General features: G+C 44.3%; 1 protein-coding gene across 15 annotated transcripts in view; it reads right to left on the bottom strand.

The window, feature by feature from the left end:
- The window catches only part of IFT88 (intraflagellar transport 88), an 87570-nt gene that overhangs the window by 26721 nt on the left and 48529 nt on the right, over positions 1 to 12320 (bottom strand). For 10 of the 15 annotated variants that reach the window (XM_067016401.1, XM_067016400.1, XM_059041475.2 and 7 more), the window contains 4 exons: positions 12222 to 12308; positions 6936 to 7035; positions 2239 to 2325; positions 89 to 275 (listed from right to left, as the gene is read on the bottom strand). In XM_067016401.1, coding sequence (XP_066872502.1) covers positions 89 to 275; positions 2239 to 2325; positions 6936 to 7035; positions 12222 to 12308 — 461 coding nt within the window. The remainder of the gene's footprint in view (positions 1 to 88; positions 276 to 2238; positions 2326 to 6935; positions 7036 to 12221; positions 12309 to 12320) is intronic. The other 5 variants (XM_067016407.1, XM_067016404.1, XM_067016408.1 and 2 more) reach the window with 1 other exon arrangement.

The raw sequence follows: 12320 nt of genomic DNA, 5'->3' as shown, positions 1-12320 counted from the left end.
TTTTGTTGCAAGGAACTCTTCCTCTCAATGAATTGGAGCTTTTTAAGCAAAAAAAAAAAAAGGCGGCAATTTTGCCTGTTTTACTTACCAATATTATAAAGTGCTTCAGTACAAGAAGAATCATTTCTTAGAGCCTCTTTATAGAATTCAGCTGCCTTCTCATAGTCACCATTTGCAAAAACTGTATTCCCTTTATTAGTAAGAGCTGATGGGTTATATCTGTCCGAGTTCACAGCTAAATCTGCATAGCTACTGGCTTGTGCGAATTCATTCTCCTAAAGTACAAAAATATACAAATTATTTGAAGTTCATTGTACCCCTCCTGCCTCTTCTGAGATTACAGACATGATAAAGGGACTTTACGAGACTACAGACAGGATAAACAAGCACATATTTTATATATCTTGGTCCCGCTGGACTCACTCCACAGAAGGTTTTCCTTGTCAAGAAGTTTCTTACAACCGACTGCCCCACAGTCATGGTCTGGACACCACCACCACGTTCACACCAGCAGTTCCATCTCCAGCACCCACTTTCCTGTCCTCACTGACCGCAGGTGGGAGCTCCCCACACCTACGGCGACCCCCCCAGCTGGAGGCCCCACCGCCCTCCTGCCCCGTCACCCTGGCCGCATGGCCGGTGGGTCCCGCATCGCCACAGTCCACACCTCCGCTCTGTCCCCACCGCCAGCGCCTGATTAGGACGCGGCTGGGCTGGCATTCACCTGTGCCACGAGGGCCTCCCGCCCCTCACAACGTAGCTGCTGGCGCCTCGTCGCTGTGGCTGAGGGAGGGGCGCTGCTTCCCACCTCCCATCCCCCGTGGTCCTTGTCCAGTGGCCGTGGGCGTGAAGGATGTGAACGTGTGGCGGCGCCTTCCCCTCTGAAGGCCTTTCCCAGCCTCCAGGGGCAGGGCAGCTGCAGACTCACCCCCCCCCCCCGGCCCAGCTCGCCCTCGCTCCCCACCCATGTCCAGCTCTTCCTCCTGCAGAGGACCCAGATCCGCGCCGGGCTGGGCTGTGGACCACAGAGGGCATCCGAGTCCCACAGACCTCTCCACCAAATTCACGGGCACCTGGCTTGTTTCCACCCACTCCTGGTTATTATGAATAACGTTGCTCTGAACATTCACATACAAGTATCTGTGTGGACTCCCTAAGAGCAGGGTGCTGTTGTCATAAACACTAAACCGAGTAACACTGTCTTTTGGATTAAGCTTCAGGCACAACTGAGAACAGCAGTGACGGGTTGCTGACGGGGACTGGAGAGCTGTGAGGGGATGACCTCAGGGTCCTGGGAGAGCGGGCAGCTGCACACGGAGGGGAGGGGAGGGGCTGGGGTGCGAGGAGGGGAGGGAGAGGGAGGGGAGGGGAGAACAGGAGGCGCCTGCAGGTACAAAGGCCCAGCCCTGCTCCAGCGGACCGTCCTGCAGGGTGGGCTGAGCCTCGCTTGGCTGCATCGGCTGAGTCTTCCCCCGCCCCCCACCCCTGGGGCCTTTGTTCTCCTATGCCCCCTCTCTACTCTCACAATGCCTGCCCCCTCAAAGCCGTCAAGCTTTGCTAGTTCCTTTCCTGTCTCCTCCATGGATTTGCAGATTTGCACTCTGGCCTCCTCAGCCCCCAGCCTTGTGCCCTGCTCACACCCTGAAGACACTGCCTGCTGTCTGCGTACCAGAGATGGGGCTTCAACAATTCACAGCTACTTCTCACAGTTCCGGAGGCTGGAGGTCGAAGACCAGGGGGTCAGCAGGCCTGGTATCTGGTGAGGGCCCACGTCCACATCTGCAGATGGCCTCCTTGCTGTGTCCTCACAGGGCACAGGGCTCTGGTCGCCTTCTCCTCTAACAAAGGCACTAATCCCATCATGGGGGCTCTCCTAATGACCTCAGCTAACCCGAAGTCCCTACCTCCAAAAACAGTCATGTTGGGTGTTAGGGCGTCAAAAATGAATTTTGGGGAGACAATCATTCCGTCCATGGCATCTATCGTCAAAGCTTAAACCTCTACAGAGACAACGACGCATTTTATCTCTAACCCTGATTTTCCATCTGAGATCAGCTCCACAGATCCTCCCTCCCTCCTCCTTCTGAGATGGCCTTGCACTCACGTCCACCACCCAAGCAGTCCCCAGACCCACCCCAGCCGTGCTGTCCTTCTCCACCCCGCTTCTCCAGAGCCCCTCCTTGGGCAGCAACGTAAAAACACCACAGTACCAACGTAGTTATGAAAAGCAGAACTCACCAAATAATACAGGAATGAGAGGTTGGTTGCAGCTGCACTCTTCACACTACTGTCCTTTTTTTCAAACATTTTTAAGGTCTCTACAGCCTACAAATGAAATATCTGCACGTTATTACCTTTGTAATATGACAGCATTTAGGCTTAAGTTTGGGAACAAGACCAGGGAAGGCACAGAGGGGTGATTAGTGTGTTCGGGAAAACAGATGACAGATGAGAATTTCACTTGATGATCAGTACTCATGAAAAAGAATTCTCAAAACTGGGATAGAAAGCAATTCTGGGAGTGTCACAAAAGTGACCTGATACAGATCCAAATGTAACTACATTCTGAAGCCACGAGGAATTTAAAGCACATTTTTACCCCCTGGCAAGTCTGAGATGCCCCGACCTAGCAGGACACTTGGGATGCCAGGCTCCTTGCATGAGAGGTGGGTGAGTTCTCCACCTAGAAGTTACTGAGAGGTGCCAGAAACAGGAACAAGACATGGTTTTCCTTCCTTCCTTTACGATACATTTACGGAATAGAAAATGCTTGGCCACTGGCTCTTGGGGAGCAGTTGTGTCCAAGCAAAGCCCTTCTCAGCTTCTGCAGGGGCCGCAGCTCCTGCTGCTGGACGCCCGTGCGGTCCGAGCCCTGCGCCGGTGGACGCCGTGAGGTCCGAGCCCTGCGCCGGGCCACCGAGCGCTTGACTCCCCTGCGGCCAAGGGCAGGAGACCTGCACACCCTGTCATAGCGCAGTAAAGAACGGCTCTCATAAAGGGTCTTGATTACTTGGGAGAAAACCGTTGGAAGTTTCTAGACCATTGGTTTATAATCCCACAAAGTAAATTCTGGAAGAGAAAAACCCAAACGCCATACCGTCCATCTTGAGAGCCCCTTTCTCACTTTCTTTCTTGGAAGGCTCTTCCATAACAAGAAGCTCCTAAAACTTACCTGGAAGTGATTCCCTGCAGAAGCTACCTCACCAACCCTACCCAACCCCCAGCTCGTCTTCGGAGCCTCTAAGCTTTACAAGCTGCATTTCACATTGAATAAGAATTGAGATGTTTTCATCCTTACTTTCAGATTGTGTCACTATAAATGTATGTGCTAATTTAAAATATAAGGCAAGTGGGGACTTCCCTGGTGGTCCAGTGGTGAGGACTCCACACTGCTGAGGGTGTGGGTTCAATCCCTGGTCAGGGAACTAAGATGCCACAAGCCGTGCAGCACGGCCAAAAATAAATAAATAATTAATTAAATATAAGGCACATGAAGAGGCATAACTCACATATCCATTGAATCCTCTGACTCAAGTAGACTGTAGAGGGGAAGAAGGCTGTTCTCTGATATTTCTGACATCCATAAAGCAGAACCCGAAAGCAAACTAACAACAATGGTAATTTTTTAAAAACGGAACGCTATCAGTTTATATCGTTCCTTTCAAAGCAGCTATTCATATTATACTCAAGGAAATGTGTTGGTTGGATCTTAAAATTCTGATATTTGTTAATCTGTGGCTCATCGATAACAATACTTTAAGACTACGTTTAACACCATATCTATTCTCCCCACAAAAGACTGCTACGAATCCAAACAATACATAAAGAACAATGCAACCAAAAGCTATTACTCAGAAGAATTAACAAAAATATTTAGAATTTAAAACATTCATTTAAAAACATGGACAGAGTAAAAACATTATTTCAAATTTTAAGCTTCTAAACTACAACTATCCTGAAAAGGCTAAATATTCTAATAAAAGGAACATTCTCAGGTATTTTTGGCTTTGAAATAGGCTGTTTTCATACTGTTGTTTACACGTTCAATGAATACATCTCTAATATTTCTGTTTTTAAAAGTAAAATAATGTAAATCAATTTATAAACGAAACAGATAAAAGTTCACAATAAAATTTAGTTGTAAATGGCAAAACAAATAATGAAAATAAACATTGTTAGTTGGGGTTTTTTTTCCCCAAGAAGAATTAGGAAAATAGACAAATCTCCGTTTTGGTTGTCTTTCCTGGCTGATGCCGTCTGCTACGGGCTTCAGCTTTCCTCTGGGTACGTCTGTCCACCACCCCTGGCCTTCACCCCATCCACCTGTGGCTTTAGTGGAGTTCTTTCTCTGCTACAAAACAACACTATCACCACAAAAAAACCATACTCTGAGATTTCAATTTCAGCATTTTTTTGGAGAAACATTTACGACATTATGCAAAGTTGTAAAAGAAGCATCTTCGGGCTTCCCTGGTGGCGCAGTGGTTAAGAATCCGCCTGCCAATGCAGGGTACACGGGTTCGAGCCCTGGTCTGGGAAGATCCCACGTGCCGCGGAGCAACTAAGCCCGTGTGCCACAACTACTGAGCCTGCGCTCTAGAGCTTGCGCACCACAACTACTGAAGCCCGCACACCTAGAGCCCGTGCTCCGCAACAAGAGAAGCCACCGCAATGAGAAGCCTGTGCACCGCAAAGAAGGGTAGCCCCCGCTCGCCGCAACTAGAGAAAGCCCGCGCACAGCAATGAAGACCCAATGCAGCCAAAAATAAATAAATAAATAAATAAAGCATCTTAATCAATGATCCTCATGAGATACGTCAATCCAATCCTTTTTAACCTAAAAGCGTTCCTTCCAAACTAAGATTGTGTTATACCTACCTCGTCATACTTACAATACACAACAAAAGAAACGCAAAGTAAAAGCAGCGATGTAAAAGAAAGGAGAAATCACATTTTTAAAACATCAGTAAAATAATTGATATTAAAATTGTATACAGGCAAATGGAACAAAAAATATTTTGAATGAGAACAGCTAGGAAAGCAGCAAACAATATGATTTGGGTTAAATGAATTTAAATATGAAAAAATTAGCGGGTTTATTCCTTAGTGAACACACTTTCAAAACATGGACGATAATACAGTGTTAAACCTTTCTAAAAAGACCATTTAAAAGTATCAACAGGGTTTCCCTGGTGGCACAGTGGTTGAGAGTCTGCCTGCCGATTCAGGGGATACGGGTTCGTGCCCCGGTTTGGGAAGATCCCACGTGCCGCAGAGCGGCTGGGCCCGTGAGCCACGGCCGCTGAGCCTGCGCGTCCGGGGCCTGTGCTCCGCCACGGGAGAGGCCACAACAGTGAGAGGCCCGCGTACCGTAAAAAAAGAAAAAAGTATCAACAGAAAACTCGGAAAATGGCTTTCTCTATTTTGTCATCTGTAACAGTACTTCTCACACAGACATGAAATTATTTTCTTGGTCCACAGATGACTCCAGCAAGATAGCAAAGACCAATCTGTCTCACTTCACTTCCATTTTTCAGCATCCCAACAGGATCAGAGTTTCATCTGTGGCATTTTTTTTTTTTTTTTTTTTTTTTTTGTGGTACGCGGGCCTCTCACTGCCGTGGCCTCTCCCGTCGCGAAGCACAGGCTCCGGACGCGCAGGCCCAGCGGCCACGGCTCACGGGCCCAGCCGCTCCGCGGCACGTGGGATCCTCCCGGACCAGGGCCCGAACCCGTATCCCCTGCATCGGCAGGCGGACTCCCAACCACTGCGCCACCAGGGAAGCCCTCATCTGTGGCATTTTTAACGCCCAAGGGTGTGATGCTCAAATGGCAGAACAGACACAAAGGTACCTAGAAAGTCTTGTTATGCTTTACAAACGCTAAACAATCATTAAGCACGCCGAATCCATACACACCGTGGGCCAGCCGGTGTGCTGCCCGGGCCTTCACCACACGACACCACCATAAGCACCGGGCTGCCTCCCCTTTGCTCATGTCCTCGGGGCAGATGCCCTTCTCCCTCCTCCCCGACAAAGGCGTCAGTTACTTCTACTGTCTCCAGGAAGACGGAAGGTCCATAAATAGGAAGAAAGCCTGAAAACTGGCTCAGGAGAGCACGGAGGAAAGACACCGGGGCCCCCTCTGGCCCTCACTCTCTGGGTCTAAACGCGGAAGAGCTGAGTTTTCTAAATTGCAGGCATATATGCTACTAACCACTGGTTTATAAACTAGGGTATCAAGTTTCATTCTCTTTATTCTCCGTGGTGATCCCCGCGCCCTTTTAAAACGCTGTTCTTCTGTTCTCCGGTGAGGCAGACTGGAAGGGGAGCCCCGTTCCGCCCCACCCCAGGCGGCAGGACAGTGGGGGGACCAGTGACAGATTCCTTTTGTGCCCAACGCAAGGTCAAGGTCAACGAGCAAACCAAACACGTAAAACAGATGCCAGGAGAACCGCTCCAGCTCCTGGCCTCCCCCACTGCCCGTGTACGGACCCTGACTCTGAACAGCCTCTGAGCTTCAGGGAACACTTTGAAAACCAATGGGGAAAGTTGACCTCTGGACTAGAATACGGTTTAGTAATGTAGCAGCCACGTTTTACATGGCAAGCGTTTATATTTTAAGAAACAGGACAGGGGAATTCCCTGGTTGTCCAGTGGTTAGGACTCCACGCTTCCACTGCAGGGGACACGGTTTCAATCCCTGGTCAGGGAACTAAGATCCCACATGCCGTGCAGCCAAAAAAAAGAGAAACAGGACAAACAGGTCAAAATTTAAAACACGCTATATTAAAGGAAAGTTTGTTAAGGTAGAAATAAAAATATTATTCAACTTCAGAATAATCACAGGTAACAGTAATCCAGAAAGGAGTTTCACAGTATTATCGCTTTGACCAGTTAACATTAACTTCCAACTAAACATTTTTTTAAACTTACTTGATTAAAGTCCTTTTGTCTCAGGTACGTAATTGCTTTGTTTATTTCCAGATCATTTGCCAGCTCTACATACTGAGAAGCTTTCACAACTTCAACACACCTATACAGTAAAGCGTAAAAACGGTTATTTTATTTTAATATATCTAGGTTTTCTTAACTGTGACTTTTCAAAAGTGCCCCTAGTGTTATGTAGGACTGAGCACCTGACTCCTTCCAACACAGGCATTAAGTTACAGAGCTCTTCAGTTCCAAACCCGTCTTCTCAGCCAATTTTTCATTAGCCTCTTGACACGTCTAATTATTTGTGGCATTTTAAATAAAATTCTCATTTTAAAATTAATAAAACAACTTCCATTTGTAACAGGTAAAACTGTTTCTATATATTTTTTCATCTTAAACGCTCTGATGGTGAGAAAAATTCTACAGAACTTGAGAATATATTTAATTTTTTGTGTCCAAACTTGAACAGACTTTCATGGATCCATTGCCCAGGGCACACAGAACACCTACTGTTAACTAAACACCAGGCAATGTGCCAATTCCTGTAAGCATGAACACATTTAGTCCTCAGCACAGCTCTGAACGACTGGCATCATCTCACGTCATAGATACAAACACAGATCACACAAGCAGAAAACTGCCAAGTAAGAACTTGAGCCCAATTTCTATTGCTACTAAAACCCACTGCACCAAGACTAATGTTTTTCAAATTGAGGATCATGACCTTTCAAATAACAGAAGAGAAAAGATATCAAAGGGCTTTGTGCATAACAAGGGCAAGGGGGGTGCTGCATCGTTTTCTCACTGAGGGTCTGGGTCAAAAATGTTTCAAAGCCACTGGCTTAGACCAATAATTTAAAAATACTGGGACTTCCCTGGCAGTCCAGTGGTTAAGACTCCACGCTCCCAATTCAGGGGGCCTGAGTTCAATCCCTGGTCAGGGAACTAAATCCCGCATGCTGCAACTAACACCCGGCGCAGCCAAATAAATAAATACATAATTTTTAAAAATAAAATTAAAAAATAAAATTATTAAAGCAGAAGATCCCTTTCTTCAAGCAGAACATTTTTTAAACCCTGATTTATAAAACAGCACTTCTGCTTGGAGTGGTGAGAGAGGATGTGAAACCCAGCCTGTCAGGTGCCCCTGGAGGACCTTCTCAGCAAAGCAGCGTGCAGGGCTCCCCAAAATAACGGGGAAACCCTCTATTCCACGACACACGCAGCAAATGGTCACCGAATGTCGACAACGTGTGAGACATTATGTCTAGTACAGGGCTACCAGGACACACAAAATACAGTTCTTGCCCTCAAGGGGAAGCAGACCTGTAAACTGAGTTAGGCGTAAGAACCGCGGTGAAGAAATACAGGAATGGAGGGGTGGAGACCCTAGGAAAGGTATTCCAGACATGTCTGAGCTCGGTTTAAGGGACAAGGATGAATCGGTTTGACAAAAGGGGAAGGGTGTTCCAGGAAGAGGGGCTCACAAACCCAAAGATGTGGAAGATCAGAAAAGTAGGAAATTTTTAAGACGCTGACTCATTCCCTGAGCTGCCATCAACAAATCAAGTGGCTCAAAGACAAAAGCATGATGCTTTTCCCCTCCTGTTCCCAAACGGGACTCTGCAAAGGGATTAAGCCCCACAGAAAATTACTGGAGTCACTTTTTTTCTCAAATTTCTAAGGATAGAACAAAGCTCCCACCATGCTAGACAGACAGGATGCCTTAGAACCTTTGGGCTAATTATCCAGAAGAATCTATACAAGAAGGGCTGCCAACATCTTGGCCCCTGAGACACTCTTCTCTCTACTTACAACATCCTCCCTCCCTTCCCCCACTTTTATTCCTACTAATCCTTCAAGCCTCAGCCCAAATGTCACTTAATATGGGGAGCCTTCCATGACACCACGACAATAAACTACATTAGCAATTGGGACTAAGAAATCACACAGCACACAATAAAACATAACTTGTTATATTAGTATAACAGCAGTTACAATGTTTTGTGATTGCTAACATAATTATCTGTCTACTTAGCTGATCAAGGAGATCATAGGTGACAACCAACACTAGCTAAACTGTAAATTTCTTGAAGGCAGATACTTTTTATCCTGAACTCCCAGCTGGCCTGCAGTAAACAATAAATATTTATTTTTGTTGTATACAACACTGCAAATCAACTATAATTCAATAAAATTTTTTAAAAAAGAAATAATGGCTGAGAACTTCCCAAATCTGGGGAGAGATGTAGACATCCAAGTTCATGAAACTAAGAGATAACCCCAAAAGTTCAACTGAAAACAATTTTCTCTACGATACATTGTAATAAAGCTATCTAAAATCAAAGACAAAGAGAGAATTTTTAAATCAGCAAAAGAATCCGCCTGACAATGCAGGACCTGGTCCTGGAAGATCCTACATGCCATGGAGCAACTAAGCCCGTGAGCCACAACTACTGAGTCTGTGCTCTAGAACCTGCGAGCCACAACTACTGAAGCCTGTGAGCCTAGAGCCCGTGCTCCACAACAAAGAGAAGCCACCACAACGAGAAGCCCACGCAGCATAACGAAGAGTAGCCCCCGCTCGCCGCAACTAGAGAAAGCCCGCGTGCAGCAACAAAGACCCAACGCAGCCAAAAATAAAATAAATAAAAATTTTAAAAGCCTAATATGACAAAAGTAATTAGTTTTGATAAGTTAAAATGTTAAATTAGTGGAAAATTTCACTCAGACTGGTTGGCATTTTATAAATACTTAAAATTTCACTTACATACCAACTACTAGATTGCAAAGACACAACTATAATCATCTTCTTAAAAAGCTAAAAACATTAGAAAATTAAATGCATATGATTTAGTAAACATTAAGAGAATTCAAGTTAGATTTAGTAACAGTAAAACAACATTTACTATTCAGTATAATTAAAGATGAACAGAGTTCATTTACTGTGAGATGCCTGTCTCCCAAATCAAGGAGATCTTAAGTTACAACCAACATTTGGTGTTCACTGAAAGGGATACAGTGATTTGTTGTACTATACATTGACCAAAACATATGTGGAGTACATATACAGATACAGGGACACATTTTAAAGAACTTGTTTATAAACTAGGTGAGCAACCAGTCAGGTAGAAAACCAGCCGTTTTAGAAAAACACACCATATCTGAAATGGATGAAAAAACTGGAACTGTTTATCTGAAAAGAGACAAAAGTTTGAATAAAGCCCTTACCTCACTATCAGCAAGAATTGGCAAAACCTCTGATTCAAAACAGTAGCAGGCATGCACTATTTCCCATTCCTAGCCCCATGAGAAATACAATTTCTGGAAGGACGGAGAGAGTGCCGGCTTCTGAAGCCGAGGAAAGGCGGCGACAGTAAGAAAGGGCCACCGAGGAGCGCGCTTCCTGCCCCGGGTGAGGCCGGGGACCCGGGGTGGGGAGCAAAGCACTGAGCCGGGCGGCGGGAGCCCCTGACCGCCATCTCCAGACACTGGACAGGGGAGCCCGCACACCTCCCCTCACACGCAACAATGACGAAGAACAGCCAGAGAAAAAGAACGTGCTCTTGGAAATGTAAAATAAAACAATTAAATGGAATAGTTGAACGAGAAATTCAAAGAAGTCTCCCAGAAAGCAAAGCAGAACCAGAGTTGGAAAATATAAGAAGGCTAAGTGACAAGGAAGTCCAAATCCAATTGAAAGAAATTTATAACTGGAAAAGGAAGTAAATTAGCAGAGAAATAATATAATATTTTCTCAAATTGAAAGGAAACATAGACTGCAAATTGAGGGGTCTATTAAGCGCTTAAGAGGAAAATAGGAAAAAAAAGACAAATTTAAACACATTGTGAAATTTCAGAACAAAGCTACAGAGAAAATTATAATAAAAATTATCAGAAAGAAACTGCAGGTCACCTACAAATAGCAAGGATGAGACTAGCATTAGAATTCTAATCAGCAACAGTGCTAGTTAACAGTGAAGAAATGTTTTTTGAGTTCTAAGAGAAAACAAGTTACAACTTAGGGTATTATACCTGATCAAATAAATGATCAATCAAGAATGAGGACAGAATTAGACACTTACAGACATGCACAGACAGATCTTAGGGGGTTAATTTAGGAAGAAATCAAGGAAAAAATAAAGATGATATTCAAAAAGGAAGAGGATCCAACCTGGGAAAGAAATGAAGGTAAACCCCAGACAACATTCAACACCAGGCTAAGGGAACCAACAGCTTACAGAGACTGGGGCAGGGAGAGTTCCGAGAGGGAGGACTCTCAATAACCTAAGAGAAGCAAAGAGTGCAAGAGAAGACAGAGAGGTAACTGGAGACACCAGAAAAACAAACGTCATGGGTCAAATATGAAGCCTCCAGAACAAACTAAACCAGGGAGACAATGGATTCCATGGCGAGAATCTGAATCGTAATGAGGATATGGTAAAGAAAGCATACGTTACTTACACCAAGAAGAAACATGAAAAGTAATGAGAAAATGGGAGCTGTAACTCTTCTGTACTTACTTGGTTTTCTAACTATGTACATGTATCTTGGACTTTAAAAATTCTGGTAGGGTACCACTTAGAAGAGGTCACAGACTCACTCTATATTGGTTCAAAAGATCATAGAAAAGAGTTTCATGAAGGGCAACTATGGATTCAATACAATGAAGAATTTTCTAACCTTTAGAGATGTTCAGAAATAAAGCAAATTATTTGAACACCATAAGAATCCAAGCAGAGGAGAAATGGCACCTACATGGGATGCTATAAAGAGGATTCTCATACTGGATGGAAGAAACAAATTCAACTACTCATCCAAAAAATGACCTAAGATTTTTCCAGCTCTAAAAACCCTTCACTCCTATCTGGGAAATATATCCACAGACAATAGCCTTTTTAGGTGTGAGAGGTATTACTCAGGATAAAAAGTTTAGTAGTACTGACAAATTTAAGGTAGAAAAAGGACATAATGAGAAAAGATAAAGTAAAAAGGAAGAGGGCACAGGCTGGAATTTATACAATGAAAGCAATTATGTACCCACGTATCAAATGTAGCACACTTGCCTTAGTACTTAATTTACAAAATGACATGAACAAGAAGAAAATTATGTTAGAACTTTTAGAGTGGCCTATACTAATCTTACCATATAATAGTACTGCTTGATAAGTAGAAATCAATATTTGCAATTATTTATTTACTTTTCTAATGACAAAATTTTAAATCAATAAAAGTATAAACTAGAAAACATCATGTCCATCCAGTTATACTGAATTTCTCTCTTACCAATCATAACCTACAGCAAAAGATGTTTCAATTACAGGAGCAATGAGTTTTGCAGCTGTCATGATGTATTTTTCTGCCATGGCTTTCCTATATCAAACA

Source organism: Kogia breviceps, chromosome 16 (assembly GCF_026419965.1).
Source record: "Kogia breviceps isolate mKogBre1 chromosome 16, mKogBre1 haplotype 1, whole genome shotgun sequence".
NCBI lineage: Eukaryota > Metazoa > Chordata > Mammalia > Artiodactyla > Physeteridae > Kogia > Kogia breviceps.
Note: the sequence above shows the minus strand (reverse complement) of the source record. Positions and strands in the feature narration are given on the sequence as shown.